At 41.3% G+C, this 17,167-nt stretch overlaps 1 protein-coding gene across 1 annotated transcript in view; it reads left to right on the top strand.

The window, feature by feature from the left end:
• LOC128179824 (MAM and LDL-receptor class A domain-containing protein 2-like) overlaps positions 1-17,167 on the top strand; it is a 61,180-nt gene that overhangs the window by 41,600 nt on the left and 2,413 nt on the right. The window contains exons 89-105 of the mRNA XM_052847509.1: positions 92-10,307; positions 10,725-11,074; positions 11,373-11,531; positions 11,725-11,922; positions 12,031-12,293; positions 12,420-12,588; positions 12,791-12,888; positions 13,204-13,377; positions 13,482-13,572; positions 13,800-13,952; positions 14,276-14,416; positions 14,834-15,178; positions 15,470-15,595; positions 15,726-15,866; positions 16,064-16,209; positions 16,406-16,610; positions 16,823-16,990. Coding sequence (XP_052703469.1) covers positions 92-10,307; positions 10,725-11,074; positions 11,373-11,531; positions 11,725-11,922; positions 12,031-12,293; positions 12,420-12,588; positions 12,791-12,888; positions 13,204-13,377; positions 13,482-13,572; positions 13,800-13,952; positions 14,276-14,416; positions 14,834-15,178; positions 15,470-15,595; positions 15,726-15,866; positions 16,064-16,209; positions 16,406-16,610; positions 16,823-16,990 — 13,143 coding nt within the window. The remainder of the gene's footprint in view (positions 1-91; positions 10,308-10,724; positions 11,075-11,372; positions 11,532-11,724; positions 11,923-12,030; positions 12,294-12,419; positions 12,589-12,790; positions 12,889-13,203; positions 13,378-13,481; positions 13,573-13,799; positions 13,953-14,275; positions 14,417-14,833; positions 15,179-15,469; positions 15,596-15,725; positions 15,867-16,063; positions 16,210-16,405; positions 16,611-16,822; positions 16,991-17,167) is intronic.

Below are 17,167 nucleotides of genomic sequence, written 5' to 3' on the forward strand. Positions count from 1 at the left end.
TACTTGACTACTAGATCAGAGTTTAGAAATGCTTAACTCATGTGCTTTGGATATTGAATAAGTTATTATTTGATATGATTTTTACTTATAGGATACTATGCTTACATCGAAGCCTCAGCTCCTCGTAAACCAGGTGACAAAGCCATTCTTCAGTCCACATCATTGCAGGCCACATCATCCAGCTGTCTCTCTTTCTGGTACTTCATGTATGGGACACAAGTGGGCTCGCTCAGTGTACGGCAAGAGTACCTGGGCTCTGTCAACTATGGCACCGCCATACCTTTGTGGTCCATGACGGGTAACACTGGGCAGAAATGGATCCAAGCCAGTGTCAATGTTACTAGCAGAGTAGAGTATATTTTGACCTTTACAGGAGTTGAAGGTCAAGGGTACGCAGGAGATATTGCCATTGATGATATCACCCTGACCTCAGGATCTTGTTCAGGGTCACTTGGCCCAATAACTCTAGCCTGTGGAGATGGAACCACTTATACCAAGAATCAACAATGTGACTTCAATAAAGACTGCTCAAATGGAGCAGATGAGAAGAATTGTGGTAACTGTACCTTTGATGGAGTGTCGGGACTTTGTGGCTGGTTTGACAACAGTGCTGGTTCATTCCGCTGGGAACGACACAACAACGGAACAGAGACTGCCAACACAGGACCATCCAATGACCACACCTATGGAGATGCCACTCACTACTACATGTATGTGGATGCCAGCAATGGAGTCACTAACTCAAGAGCTACCCTCAGAGGGCCAACCCTCCAACAAGCATCCGATACTTGTCAGATGTCATTTTACTATCACATGTATGGTACTCGAATTGGTAGACTCTATGTTTACATTGTTTCTGGAGGAACACCAACACTACTCTCTTCAATTTCTGGAAGTCATGGTAACCAGTGGAATGCCTACACCGTCAACATTGGTCGCAGATCTTCTCCGTTCAACATCGAGTTCCGAGCTTATCGCAGCTACACAGTAATTGGAGACATTGGAATTGATGATGTTTCATTCCTGAATTGTGGACTGCCACCCATACAAAGCTCTTGCCCCTCTAATCAGTTCACTTGCCAGAGAGGATCATGTGTTGATATGTCCAGAGTGTGTGACTATACTGATGATTGTGGAGACAACACTGATGAGATTGGGCCAAATGCACACTGTGATCAACTTCCAGCACGTTGTGATTTCTCCACTTCTCTGTGTGACTGGGTACAAGATCGGGGAGATAAATTTGACTGGAGCAGACGCAATGCTCCCACTCCATCAATTTCCACTGGACCCACAAGGGACCATACCACTGGACTACGAACTGGAGGATTCATCTACATAGAGTCATCCAGACCAAGACGACGAGGAGATAATGCTTTACTTCTCAGCAGTATGTACAACACTGCCCAAAGCCAAGACCACTGCACATTTACCTTCTATTACAACATGAATGGTCGAACCATGGGAACTCTGAATGTGTACACCAAGGACTCCAACAACCATATCAGTAAAGTCTACACTGTTTCAGGAAATAGGGGAGATGTGTGGGTGAAAACTGTAGTCAATTTGAATAGTCCATATCCATTCCAGATCCTGCTGGAAGGAGTTGTAGGCAGTGGATACTACAGCGACATTGCTATTGATGACACCGTTTTCAGTAAAGGCTGCAAAAAGCTAAACCAGACATTTGCCACTGCTGTAACCATTCCTCCAACTGCTCCTACTGCCAACCCTTGTGGAAGTGGACAATTTCAATGTGCTGACCAGTCTACTTGTATCTCATCTCAAAAGGTTTGTGACTGGAATCCAGATTGTACAGATGGGTCCGATGAGGCAACCTGTGGACCTTGTAATTTTGAGAGTGGACTTTGTGGATGGAGTGACCTAAGCACTGGGCGCTTTAACTGGACCAGGCATGCTGGATCACAGAACAGTGGATCTGCTGTTGGACCACTCACTGATCATAGCACCAATACTTCAGGGGGACATTATGCTTATGTGGAAGGAACATATGGAGTTTATTTGAGCCGAGCTGTGTTACAAAGTCCTGCCCTCCCACCTGCAGCAGACACATGTGAAATGTACTTCTATTACAATTTGAATGGCAGGAATACTCTTATTGTAAGTGCAGTGGTAAACAACACTAAGAAATCTTTGCTGTTATTGTCTGGAAATCACGGAGCATCATGGAAGAAGGGAACTGGATACATTGGGAAAGCCCTTGGCAAGACAACTGGACAGTTCAGAATCCTCTTTGAAGTCCTTCCATCCAGATCTGCAGGTTCCTCTTCATCCTCAGATGCAGCTATCGATGACATCACTTTTGCTAATTGTTATCCTCTTGCTCCACCACCAAACCTTGCCTGTGACTTTTCTAATGACTTCTGTAACTGGAATCAAGCTTTGGATGATGACTTTGACTGGACCAGGTTAAATGGAACCACCAAGAGTGCAGGGACAGGGCCTAAATTTGACCACACAACAGGAACAGGGCAAGGGTTCTATGCATACATTGAGACTTCAGCTCCTAGACACAGAGGAGATGTGGCTATTTTAGATAGTGCCAATTTGCCTCCAACTCTACCTGGAGGCCACTGTCTGACATTCTGGTATTACATGTTTGGAAACAACATTGGTAGTCTTAATATTTACTTGGTCACAAACTCTAACAGAACCCTGTTTTGGTCCAGAAATGGAACCCAAGGAGATGCCTGGAAAAAAGCACAAAGACAGATTATCTCCAGTACAGACTTTAGAATATCAGTTTATGGTGTTGTAGGCAATGGGTACCAAGGAGATATTGCAATTGATGATTTTAACATCACCAATGGTGCTTGTCCACCTCAACCAGGATGTGATTTTGAGGAAGGAAACTTCTGTGATTGGACAAACTCTTTGATGGATGATTTTGATTGGACCATTGGCCAAAATGGCACAGCTTCAAGAGGAACAGGTCCACCATTTGATCATACCTTTGGATCAAGTACAGGTCATTTTGCATACATAGAGAGCTCAGCACCACGACGACCAAATGATGAAGCCATTCTAGTCAGTAAATTCTTTGATGGTGGAGCTGCAAGATGTCTCAGATTCTGGTACCATATGTATGGAGCCAGCATTGGTTCACTAAATGTTTACCAAGGAGCCAATGGTTCTCAGATCCCAAATCAGGTATGGACGAGAAATGGAAACCAAGAAAACATATGGAGAAGAGCCATAGTACCATTGAATAGATTAACTGGAAAACAATACCAGATTCTCATTAAAGGAGTCAGAGGAGTTGGCTATACTGGGGACATTGCCATTGATGATTTGATGGTGACAGATGGACAGTGTCCTCCAGATGGATCTTGTGACTTTGAACAGGATACATGTGGATGGACAAATGCATTGAGTGGTGATGATTTTGACTGGCTCAGGGATAATGGAGGTACACCATCATCTACAACAGGTCCAAGTGTGGACCACACAATAGGAACAAAAGCTGGCTACTACATGTACATTGAATCCTCTGGAGGTAATAGGAAAGTCGGAGAGAAAGCTTGGCTAGTAAGTGATATTCTCACAAGTACCATGGGCAACTGCCTTTATTTCTGGTATCACATGTATGGTGCAGGAATTGGGTCTCTGAAAATCTACAAACAGGACTTCTTCAACAAACAGAAAACCTTGGCTTTTAGCCTTAGTGGCAATCAAGGAAATGCATGGCACCAAGCCTCTGTCAACTTTGTTTCTAACCATGAGTATACTATCATCTTTGAAGGAGTGTATGGTGGGAATTACACTGGTGATATTGCCATAGATGATGTTCTAATTTCTGCCAGTCCTTGTTCTGCAACTACACCAACACCCGCTGTCTCCATGGCTACTACCCCTGCTGTGTTCCCCAAAACTGCTGTAGATTGTGATTTTGAGTCAGGATTTTGCTCTTGGAATCAGGGTGCAGGAGCTGATTTCAACTGGACAATGAAAAATGGAAAAACAAACTCGGGCAACACTGGGCCATTAGCTGATCACACTTTGAAAAATAGTCTTGGTCATTATATTTACATTGAGGTGTCAGGGAAACTCCCCAACACTACAGCACGATTGATAAGTCCTTCAGTCTATGTTAGAACTGCTGGTGTTTGTCTGAAGTTCTGGTACAACATGTATGGAGCTCATGTCAATAACCTCAACCTTTATTATCAGAGTGTTTCCTCTGCAAGCAACAAACGTTTACTCTGGAACAAACATGGAAACCAAGGTTCTGACTGGAAATATGCTCAAGTACACCTACAGAGTCAAGGACAGATGAGGTTTGTGTTTGAGGGTGTGGCAGGTATAAGCTATCAGGGAGATATTGCTCTAGATGACATCACACTAAATCAGGGCTTGTGTCCAGGATCACCGACTTGTGATTTTGAGGATGGAATGTGTGGATATACCCAGGATGTTTCGGATCAGTTTAACTGGATTTTGCATTCCTCAGGAACAACCAGTACAGGAACAGGACCAACTAGTGATCACACATATGGAACAAGACAAGGACATTATGTTTATATTGAGTCTTCTGCTCCAAGGAGAAGAGGTGACAAAGCAAGAATTGACAGTCCAAGCTATCCAGCCACAACTGGAACTGGGTCTTGTCTTACCTTTTGGTATAGTATGTATGGAAGAAACATTGGTGCACTTAATCTTTATCTCAGACAAGGAACGTCCAGTCAGCTCCGAACTCCTATATGGACCATGTCAGGAAATCAAGGCAACAAGTGGAGAGTTGCACAAACAACCATTAACAGTGCATTGGCTTTCAGGCTGACATTTGAGGGAGTTGTCGGAAATGGATATGCAGGAGATATTGCAATTGATGATGTCCAACTTGCCAATGGAGCCTGTGCACCCCCAGGGAGCTGTGACTTTGAAAGTAATTTGTGTAGCTGGACTAATCTTCAGGGTAATGATACTTTTGACTGGCAGAGAGCTACTGGCAGCACTCCAAGCTATGGCACAGGGCCAAGAACAGATCACACACTACAAACAATTTACGGCTCTTTCATGTACATTGAAGCATCTGCTCCAAGAACAACTGGTGACAAAGCATGGTTAGCCTCTGAGACATTTGAGAGTTCAAAGACACCAGTGCGCTGTATGTCTTTCTGGTACAACATGAATGGTGTTCAAATGGGAACCCTAAATATTCTGCAGTATTTCTTTACATCAAATATTCCAAAACAAGTTTACAGTATTTCAGGCAACCAAGGTAGAGGATGGAAACAGCACAGTGTGGAGCTCACATCAACCTCTGGACTGGACTATCAAATCTTGATTGAGGGTGTAGTTGGTGGTGTCTTGGGAGATATAGCTATTGATGACATTTCCATCACCTCTGGGCATTGTACCAATCCAACAGTGAATCCAACTTGTCCCTTCAGATGTTCTAATGGGATGTGCTTGAAAGATATAAAGAATGTATGTGATTTTAACAGTGATTGTCCAGCTGGGGATGATGAAGCAAACTGTGGTTTTAACTGTGATTTTGAGCAAGGTCATCCAGCATGCAAGTGGAATAGCACATCCTCAGGATTCCAGTGGATAACTTCTCAAGGATCATCTGCAGGTCAGAGTTCCAATAAACCTAGCATTGACCACACCACATTAGGACCAAATGGCTATTTTATATATGTTGCTCCAAAAGCAGGAGTTTATGCAAGACAAGCAGACCTAACGAGTCCAGTGATTGGCCAATCCTCAAGCACATGCCAACTGTCATTCTGGTATCACATGAAAGGTAGACAGACTCTTCGAGTCTATCTCAAGGATGTCAGTGGTTTCACCAGAACTCAGATCTTTTACTTGACTGGAGATCAAGGAGGAGCCTGGAAACAAGCAATTGTACCCATCGGAAGAATGCATTCTCGATTCCAGGTGATTATCTCAGGACTACGCACCTACAGTGGAGTTGGTGATATTGCAGTTGACGACATCAATTTCCAGGGATGTGCTTTCCCAACATCATCATCTTGTAACTCTTTTGTTACATTTAAATGTGCAAGTGGAGCATGCGTCTCCCAGAGTCGAGTCTGTGATTACTCTGATGATTGTGGGGACAACACAGATGAAGCCAATACAACATGCAATGCATACAACAGATGTAATTTTGAAAATGGTCTGTGTGACTGGAGCCAACTAACAGATGATGACTTTGACTGGACGCTCCGTAAAGGTCCTACTCCCTCTGCTAGTACTGGTCCAACAAAAGACCATACTCTGAATTCAAATACAGGACACTTTCTTTACATAGAGACTTCTCGTCCAGCAAGACAAGGACAGAAGGCTAGAATTGCAAGTCGAGCATTCCAAGCATCCACTTCTCAACCCTACTGCCAATTCCGCTTCTTTTACTTCATGTATGGACGAACTGTAGATACTCTCACTGTTTATTACAGAAATCAAATAAATGGACCTTTGTTTAAAGTCATCTCTGTACAAGGAAATGTTGGTGCCTATTATGCAAGACAAGTTGTGAACATAAGATCTTCTGCTCCATTCCAAGTTGTTGTTGAGGCAACAGTAGGAGCTTCATATCTATCAGATATTGCAATTGATGATGTGTCCTTCTCATCAGATTGTCATCCATACTCTGGAAACTTGCCTATGGGTACTCCTGCAACCACTGTGCCAACCACTCTTGGACCATGCAGAGGAGGACATCAGTGTGGTGACATGTCATGTGTTGCTCCTTACCAGGTTTGTGACTTTATACCGCAGTGCTCAGACAGGTCTGATGAAGCCGCCTGTGGTCAGTGTAACTTTGAACAGTCCAGCTGTGGATGGAGTCCTGTCCAAGGTGGGAGATACATCTGGAAAAGACACAATTCATCTACGCCTTCTTCCTTCAATGCACCAACGAATGATCACACGTATGGAACCACTCAAACTGGAAACTACATGTTCATTGATGCGTCTGTTGGTTCATATGCAACAGACACCAGACTAGTGTCTCCAATGTTTGGCAATCTAAGTTCCACATGCAGTGTCTCTTTTGCCTACTACACCAATGTAGGGCCATTCAGCATGCTCAGTCTTTACTTATATCCTCCAAACTCTGACCCAACAACTTCCAGTAGCAATGTCTTTTATAGACTGTGGACATCATTTAGGAGCGTAGGTAGTCAATGGCAAAATGCCACAGTGGGAATTGGAAGTCGCGATCCAGGATACAAACTAGCTTTTGTAGCAAGAAACTTTGATAGAAATAGAGGAGGTATTGCTATTGATGATGTCATCTTCAACAGCTGTGCTTTAGGACAAGTAACACAGTGTACTTCTAATCAGTTCAAATGTAAGAGAGGATCTTGTGTTGATATAACAAGAAGATGTGACTTTGCAAATGATTGTGGTGATTATTCAGATGAAATTGGCTGTAATAGTTATAAGGAAAGATGTAATTTCGAAACTGACATCTGTAACTGGCAGCAAGATATTGGAGACCGATTTGATTGGTCTTGGAAACAAGGGTCAACGTCAACATCTGGAACTGGACCAAACTTTGACCATACTTATGGAAACTCTACTGGCCATTACATCTACATCGAAACCTCATCACCTCGTCGACCAGGGGACAAAGCCCGCTTATTGTCTCCAGTATTCCAGCCTAACACTCAAGCTAATATGTGTCAGATGAGATTCTTTTATCACATGCATGGACAAGACATCAATGCACTGAATGTGTACATAGAAAACTATGAGATGGGACCAAGAACCCCAGTCTTCCAGAAGAATGGTTCTCAACCAGATATGTGGATTCGAGCAATGATTGATTTAACAAGTTCTCTTCCTTTCCGAGTTGTGATTGAAGGTGTTAGAGGAAATGGCTACCATGGAGACATTGCTATTGATGATGTGTCTTTCACCAGTGGCTGTAAATTGACTACAGGACCTCTTCCACAAGCTCTCACCACAGTCGGTCCATGTGGAGCTGGAAAAGGACAGTGTGCAAATGGACAATGTATCAAGGCAAATATGTTCTGTGATTTTAATAGAGACTGTTCAGATGGAAGTGATGAAAGCTCTTGCCCAAGCACATGCAATTTTGACAATGGACAATTCTGTAAATGGCAAAATGATTTGAATACTAATACTTTGAATTGGACCATAGGAAGTAACAACAATCCCAGTCCCTGTCCAACAACTGATCACACAACTTCATCAGCTGGAGGAAAATTTGCTCTGATCCAGACTGCTGGCACCAGCTACAGCAGAAAATTGGCAAGACTGGTGAGTCCCATGTACTACCAAGCAGGAACAGCATGTACCTTTACAATGTGGTATAACACCAATGGAACAGGCATAGCCCATTTAGGAGTCTACATCACACAAGGAGAAAGTTACACTAATATATGGACAATGACATCCACTCAACTTAGAGCCAACCAAATGGTATGGAAGAAAGCAGTAGTATCACTGCCAAAATGTCCAATGAATTTCAAGTTAACAATTGAAGTAGCAACATTTGGAAGACAGGTCAACTATTTGGCCATTGATGACCTAGCCTTCACACAGTGTCATTACCCACCTCCAGCATCCTCTTGCCAATTAGGACAATTCACTTGTAGTTCCGGAAACTGTGTTCCACAGAATCTTAAATGCGACCTCCAAAGGGACTGCTGTGATGGATCTGATGAAAGTCATAGCACCTGTTCAGGATATCAACAGTGTAACTTTGAATATGGACTGTGTTCATGGCAGCAATCCACTGCAGATAGTTTTGACTGGCAAAGGCACCAAGGACCAACCAACTCATTTAACACAGGACCCACTGCAGATCATACCTATGGAACAAGGACAGGATATTACATGTACATCGAATCTTCTAGACCACAGAGACCTAATGATACTGCACAACTGATCTACAATCTGAATGTCCCAACATCACCCTGTGCATTGAGACTCTGGTACCATATGTATGGCCAGAATGTTGGTCAACTTAACGTTTATATTAAAACTCTCAATCGTGGAACAGTTCTCTTGAAGAGCATCTCAGCCAATCAAAATCAAACATGGCACAGACTTGAAGTCAGTCTTCAAAGCAGTACTCCATACCAGGTTGTGATAGAAGGAAAGGTTGGAGTCGGATATCTTGGTGACATTGCCATTGATGACATCAGCTTCACCCCAGGTTGTGGAGGAGGCATCACTCCCCCACCAGCTGTGACTACCCCAGCCCCAAACACTTGTGGAGAGAGCCAGTTTGCTTGTGGAGATGGTACTTGCATTTCTTTATCCAAGGTCTGCAACTTCCAAACTGACTGCAAAGACAACTCAGATGAAAACCAGTGTCCACAGACTTGCAACTTTGAACAGGATACATGTGGATGGCAGGAACTTCCACTAGATCAGTTTGATTGGACAAGAGCCAATGGAGTTTCAACAACTTCAAACAGAAACATGGCACCAAACACAGATGACACCTACAAGAACCAGAATGGTTACTATATGTACATCAATGATAAGACCGGTGGTCAAACTCAAGGGCTAGTCGCAGGACTCCAAAGCTCAGCCTACAAGTCTGCAAATTCAGACTGTAAAATATCCTTTGCTTACTACACAACAGGGTCCAGTTTGGGAAGTCTATATCTGTATATAGTAGAAAACAATGCTCTGACACCACTGTGGAGATTAATACCTTTCCATAATAGAATAGATGACCAATGGCACAGCGTCACAGTAGGAATTGGAAGGAGAAACTCAGACTTCAACATGCTTTTCAAAAAATCCACAGCCCACTACAATGGCATCACAGCATTGGACGACATCACCTATACTGACTGCAGAATGAGGCCCCCGGTCACTCAGTGCAACACTGCCACCCACTTCTGGTGTTCCAACAAAGTGTGCATTCCCCAAAACAAGCAGTGTGACAATGTGGATGACTGTGGAGATGGCAGTGATGAGGGAAGCCTGACCTGTAATGGCTACACACGATACAACTTTGAGCAGGGAACAGGAAATCTGATTCAAGGACAAAATGGAGTGGACGACGACTTTGACTGGACCCTGTTTGCTGGAAAGACTCAGTCTTCTTTTACTGGACCTCAGTGGGATCACACCTATGGAAATAGTAGTGGACATTATCTGTACATGGAAGCCTCCAGGCAAAAGTTTAATGCAAAGGCATGGATTCTGACCAGCCCCTTCTACAGAACCAATGGCAGGAACTGTGTCATGAGACTGTACTACTTTATGTATGGACTCTACATCAACCAGCTCAATGTGTATGCTAGAATGTACTCCTCTGGACCGCCCACCCACACTCTCTTTACAAGGTCAGTGTACATGTCTTCATAATTTTGGAAAATTTGTCTTTTTAAGTATGTTTCGAAAAAAATGTGACTGTACACTGTAGATGTAGTATAAATTGGCATGTACAATATCAAGATGAAATTGACTTTTAACAATTTTAGATTTTAAACATTCTTTATTTGAACTATTCATTAATGGTTATACAGATCATTAAGTGATAAGTGATGTATTTGAATTAGCAGTAGCTGATGTATGCTAAATATGTTTATTAGAATATTACATAATAGATAATAGTTAATAGATTTACAGTGAGCATTTTATGAAACATTAACCAGAAAAAAGATATGAATTTTTTTAGTAAACTTTTACATATTTGTTTTTTATTTTTTAACTACATTTTCATATCAATTTTTTATACGTTATGTTATCTCTTATTTAAGATCTGGAGAGCAGGGTGCCTACTGGCAAGAGATTGTCCTCCCATTGAACTACTCCAGTGACTTCCAGATCATCTTCGAAGCCAAGGTGGGTGACAGTTTCCTGGGAGACATTGCCATTGATGATATCAGCTTTACCCCAGGCTGTGTGGCATCTAGCACCTCCCTACCGCCCCCACCGACCTCTCAGGGTCCCAGTGGGTCCACGGTACGTCCCCCGGTCATCCCGGGCCAGTCCAACTGTAACCCCAACACCCAGTTCATGTGTGTGTCGGACAGAAGCTGCATCAGTAAGAACCAGGTGTGTGACTTCAGGAAGAACTGCGCCGATGGATCTGATGAAGCCAAGTGTGGTAGGTCTTATTTCATTCATTTGATTCATTATATCAGCTTTAACAGTACCTCTTTGATCTGCTCCTATATAAGTTAACATAACAAACAACATCACACTTGTGTGTTGATTTCATAAAGCATTTGAATACTAATGAAAAAAATCAGTCACATAGCAAATAATTAAAAACAATGATGTACCGTAGTCCTATAATGCTCTTTAAATATTTCTTGAGTTTATTCATGTTATAGACATTACTTTGATATTTTGGAAATTTTGTCAAATCAGGAGGATATGACTGTATGTTTTACCTTTGACAGTGCCTACATTTTGTGGATTCACCAATGGCAGTCTTTGTAACTGGAAAATCAAAGCCTCTCAATCAGGCCGCCCTGATCAGACCTTCAAATGGAAGGTGGACACAGCAGGTAATGCAAGCCCAGGGGACTACAGGCCAACAGAGGATCAAGAGGGCAAGCGTAAGTAAACTTGTGGACTTGTTAACTAACCACCAACATTCATTCAAATAATTATGACATTGCATGCCTGTAAAAATGCATTTATCCAGTGTGATTTTCTATGCATGATTCATATTTATGTTAATTATTTTTTAAAGGTTGAAGTATAATAAAGCTTTAATGTTTTTGTTTTTTTTCATAATGTGTGTTTTAGGTGGAGGATGGTATGTTTGGGCTGATAGTTCCCCAGGAGCCTTCAGGGACACCACAGAATTATACACACCTATGATCAGACAGACTGGTCCCCAGTGTAAGGTTGTTCTTTATTACTGGATGCAGGGACATGCAAGGCACTCCATGGAGATTTACCTCCAAGTCAATAATCGCACTGAGCATTTATGGGCAGGAGAAGGTGAGAAACTTAGTCATGTTGTAAAAAACTTAAAACAACATTCAATATTTTACAAAAGCCTTGTTGAAAATCAGATTTTTTATAAACCATGCTTAAAAAAAATTTCAGACGACCATGGAACCGAGTGGCAGCACTTAGAAGTGTTCATTGGTCCGCGACAGAACTTTAATCTCTTCATCCAAGCACGAAGAGGTCGCTCATTCACAGGTGACCTGTCAGTTGACAGTATCAACTTTATCAACTGTCAGCCCCCCATTGCTCTCCCACAGGGCTGCCCTGCCAACAATTTCCAGTGTAACAATGGCTACTGCGTCAAACAAAACTTAAAGTGTGACTACTCCAATGACTGTGGAGACAGCTCAGATGAAATTGTAAGATTACATTCATTATTGAGATCATTTTGATTTGTAGAAAATTTGTTTTAGTTTGTAAATTTTGTTAAATCCGTTTGTTTCCTTTAACTGTAAAAAGATACATTGAGAACTTTTCCTTGACAGGCTGTGGAATGTGACCAGACCTACAAAGGCCGCTGTAACTTTGAACACGGTATCTGTCCCCAGTGGAAGAACGACCCCTCGGCCAAGATTCCATGGAGCCTCTCGTCATCCCACACTGCCACTGCAGGAACTGGACCTCTCGGAGATCACACAACTAGAACCAGCTCTGGTAAGGGTATAGATGTAGCACATGATAATATGCATTTAGTTGTCTCATGTTTATTGTTTTCCTAGAATTTCTCACTGATACTAAGATATTTGTTCCATTTTTAAGCGGTGAAAATCCTATCAGAACATTTACCGGTATCTTGTTACCAGATTATTTTTTTCCAATTTTTTTAATTTCAATAAATTTTGGCGAATTTTTCCAGGAACATATCTGTACATTGAAAGCTCAAGTCCTCAGAAACCAGGAGATACTGGTCGCTTGAACTCGGCAACCATTAAAGGAACATCTCGAGACTGCACAGTAAGATCCATATCAAAACAACACGACAGTATTCCACAGAGGATTTGTCTTCAACAATCTTTAAATACAGTCTAACTTTGTTATCTTGAACTTGATTGGGACTGTTTAAAAACTTCGAGATATCTGAGTATTTAAGATATCAAGGGTAAAAACTTTAAAAAATAAGTGGTTGGGACTTACAAATCACTTCGACATATGCATTGTATTCGAGATATCAGTGTTCGAGATATCAAAGTTCAACTGTATTTTGTATATAATTTATATGTTTGTGTTATCAAGTGTATTTACGTGAGTATGATGATAATGTCATTTTAGCTGAGACTATACTTCCACATGTTTGGGACCAACATCGGAACCCTCAACGTTAAGAAGCGATACAGCTTTGTTACCGAGGATCTGGAACCTCTGTTTTCATGGAGTGCTAATCGCGGAGATTTCTGGTACAGATTCGAACAGAACTTGACAACTAGTGACACAAGAGACTTTGAGGTATTCATGAAAAAAAAAACAAGTTTAATTGTAGTCACTTTCTATTTTTCATTCATGCTCTGAGAACGTATTTGCAAAATATATTCATGGTTTGTGATTTACAGGTCGTGATTGAGGGTATAGTTGGAAATGGTTACTTTGGAGACATCGCAATTGATGACATTTCCTTGACACCAGGCTGTCAATTTGCAGTCAGTAAGTGAATAGCCTTGAATAAAGATATTTACGAGGAAATGAATCTTAAAATTTATACTGTTCATTTTGTCAGACCCTACATATAACACATATTTATTCATTTATTCTGGTGCGACATATAATTACAATAAATATAACTTTGAATCTTTAGTCATGGATCCCCTCTTTTTGACAACTTACATTGATGATTTCCTGTAGTAAATAGCTGCTATTTTCTGACCCTGTAGATCAGATTCCGGGAGTCCCCACCCCTGCTCCCACTGTCCCCGGGGCTTGTGGAGCCAACCAACTAAGCTGTAAAAATAGGAACTGTTACAGCCAATCACAGAAGTGTAACTTCCGAGATGACTGTGGAGATAACAGTGACGAGGCCAACTGTGGTATGTTGTTTTTTTTTGTTTTTTTTTTTTGGGGGGGGGGGGGGGGGGAGAAGGGCTGTGTATAAAACATGTATTGGAAGTTAAATATAGATAGGTATAATATTATGAAGCAATTAAAACCCCTTACTTAGAGCTAACCATATCATTCGTCTTTTACTAAAATGAACATTAACCAATTAATTGTTAAAGAAGCATCAATTTACCAGCAAACTAAAAACCTACTTAGAATAAGACTAAAGCCATATGAATAAGATTTAGCAACATCTAGCCTTTCATTGCTGTACTGTAATGTGGTTGCTGACAAACTGGATCGTATGTTTCAGGTACCTCCTGTAAATTTGAGTCTGGACTTTGTGGCTGGCATAACTCTCTCAGTGACAACTTGGACTGGAAACTACTGTCAGGTCCCACCCCCAGCCGGAGCACCGGACCCCAGAATGACCACACCTTTGGAACAGCAGCTGGTTAGTAGGCCGTTACGGCTTTATTTTTTATACTTTATGTATTTTCATTTGTTACAGTACATTAATAAAACCTCACTAACATGTACATAGAATAAATGAATTACATTTGTTTTTTAAAATACATTAATGGGTCAATATGAAAAGCATTTTTATCTAGCTCATAAGCATATATGTGTACTGATATTACCTATAAAATAATGCTGATAAAATGAAAGTATTTTTGAAACTTTTGATATATATGTACATTAAGCCCACTCACACAATTTTCAAAATTTTGCTTCTACTTGTACTCAAATTGCATTGTGGAGGATTACATTTAATTATGTACCGGGTACTTCACAAGTTGTTTATGTATCGTTTACTTTAAGAGAGTATGTGTATGATAATTTACTATACTGACGGTATGCTGTATTGTAGGTCACTACCTATATGTGGAGAGCTCCACCCCGGCCCACCCCCAGGACAAGGCTCTCCTGGAGAGCGCTGTGTACTACCAGTCCGGACCCAACTGTAACCTCACCTTCTGGTACAACATGAATGGCCGACAGATCGGAACTCTCCAAGTCCTGCTCAAGACCAGCATCAGTAACCAGCTTCTGACTCTGTGGCAGAAGACAGGCAATCAAGGAACCGCCTGGAAACAGGCCACCGTCCCGATCAGCAGCAACAGCCAGTTTGCCATCGTCTTTGAGGCAAAGACCGGGTCTGGCTACCTGGGAGATATTGCCATTGATGACATCACCTACTCTGGCTGTGATACAGGTAAATTCTGTTGATTTCAAGCCTGCTGACATTTGCAAAGTCATATCTTCAAGAACTATGGATGACATATTGTACTTTTTCACATTAACAGTTGCCTTTTTCTTTCATTTAGATTTGATCCATGATTTCAAATCTCAGTAATAAAACTATAAAAAAAAATTTCCTGACCACAAACATTTACCCTTTGTCAAATGAATGATTTCACATGTTCTTGATCCCTATTGGTTTTAATTAACAACTAATCTTTTGAAATTATGAACAAGCAATGACGGTTTATTCTGTTGTTATCAGGTCAAACAGTTGCCAGCTGTCAGCCTACCCAGTTCTTGTGTTCCAACCAGTTGATGTGTATTGACAGAAGATATCGATGTGATGAGAAGGTCGACTGCAGCGATGGATCTGATGAAGACAACTGCAGTATGTACTGTAGATATCTACTGAAAAAGATGACTTAATGCCTAAATGTAGTAGATTTTGTTCACTCTTCTTTGAGCTCAAGGTTAGTTTTTAAGAAGAAACAGAAATAATCAAAGCTGTTCAATTGTAGGGCCATTCAATGGAGACTGTAGTTTTGAGACTACCCTGGGCCAGTGCCAGTGGACCCAGAGTTCTGGAGATGATGGCGACTGGACAATAGCCTCTACATCACTGAATGGTCCAAAGAGAGACCACAGAAACACTGCTACAGGTGGGAATTAAAACATTAAAGATTTTTAATATGTGCGGTGTTGTACAATGCATGTAATTGCATAACCTGTTGTTGAAAGCTATTTTAGCCATTCTAAACGTAATTTTTTCTGTAGGAAATCATCAAACTGATTATAGCATTACACTGATTCGATGAAATGTATTTATTGTTATTAACGTTTGTGATACCTTGTTCAGGCCACTTCATCTACATGGACAGCTCCAAACAAAATCCAGGGGATGTGCTCCGAATCCAGACACCTTTCTTCCCTGCCAGCCACGGGGTCTGTTACATCAGGTTCTGGTACTATATGTTTGGATCACCCAGCATGGGACCACTGAAAGTATGTCATTTAATTATCTCCCAGAATCTAAGATTGAATTCACCATGGAAAAAAAATGTTAACCTGTAATAAAGGATGTACCTAATATAATTATTTAAATATGAATCCGTGAAACTAATTGAATTAAGCTTGCATCATTTTGGGCATCTGAAGTGCATTTTGATGTTATCAATACGCAACCTTTGCTGTTTTTCAGGTGTTCCTACAGAACAGGAATGGAAACACGACGGATCTATTCTGGGAGATGGCGGGTAGCCAGGGCATGCAGTGGAACTATGTCAACATCCCGCTGGGAAGTGCTCAGGACTTCTCCGTCATCTTTGAAGCCACAAGGGGAGACCAGGGCAATTCAGATATTGCTGTGGATGATGTTTCTTTTACTCCAGAATGCAGCACAGGAGGTAATAGGATCTAAGATTGTTAAATTCTTACATGTATAATCATACATGAAAAAATTATCTCAACCCCTCTGCCAAAGATGTCTTTAAATACCAATACAGTTAGTACACAATTAGCAAACAGCTACTATTATTGTGACTTAATGTCAAAGAGTGATTGATGTCAAATAAAACAAAATAAGGCTTTATTTATTTTGTGTGTGTTGTTTTGTCAGTATCACCTGCTGCACCAAGCCATACAGTCTGTTACCAAGGAACCTTTTACTGTGCACCCTTAAAACAGTGTTACCCTAACGACTGGAAGTGTGACGGTACTCGGGACTGTCCTGATGGGTCTGATGAACCCAACACCTGTCCCACGACCCCACCAGTCACAGGTCAAGGTCAGTGCTCTTAGTCAATGCATTAATTATCTAAACTAGAACATCTGATTTGTTTGAAAAAAAATTTATTACGCATTGTAAGGAATATTACTTTATAATCAGATAATAGACAGTTTCTTTAAAAATATCAGCAGCAGCACATTTAACACTCTGAGGTCAAAAATGTTTTTATTGATT

This window comes from Crassostrea angulata, chromosome 1 (assembly GCF_025612915.1).
Source record: "Crassostrea angulata isolate pt1a10 chromosome 1, ASM2561291v2, whole genome shotgun sequence".
Taxonomy (NCBI): Eukaryota; Metazoa; Mollusca; class Bivalvia; order Ostreida; family Ostreidae; genus Magallana; species Magallana angulata.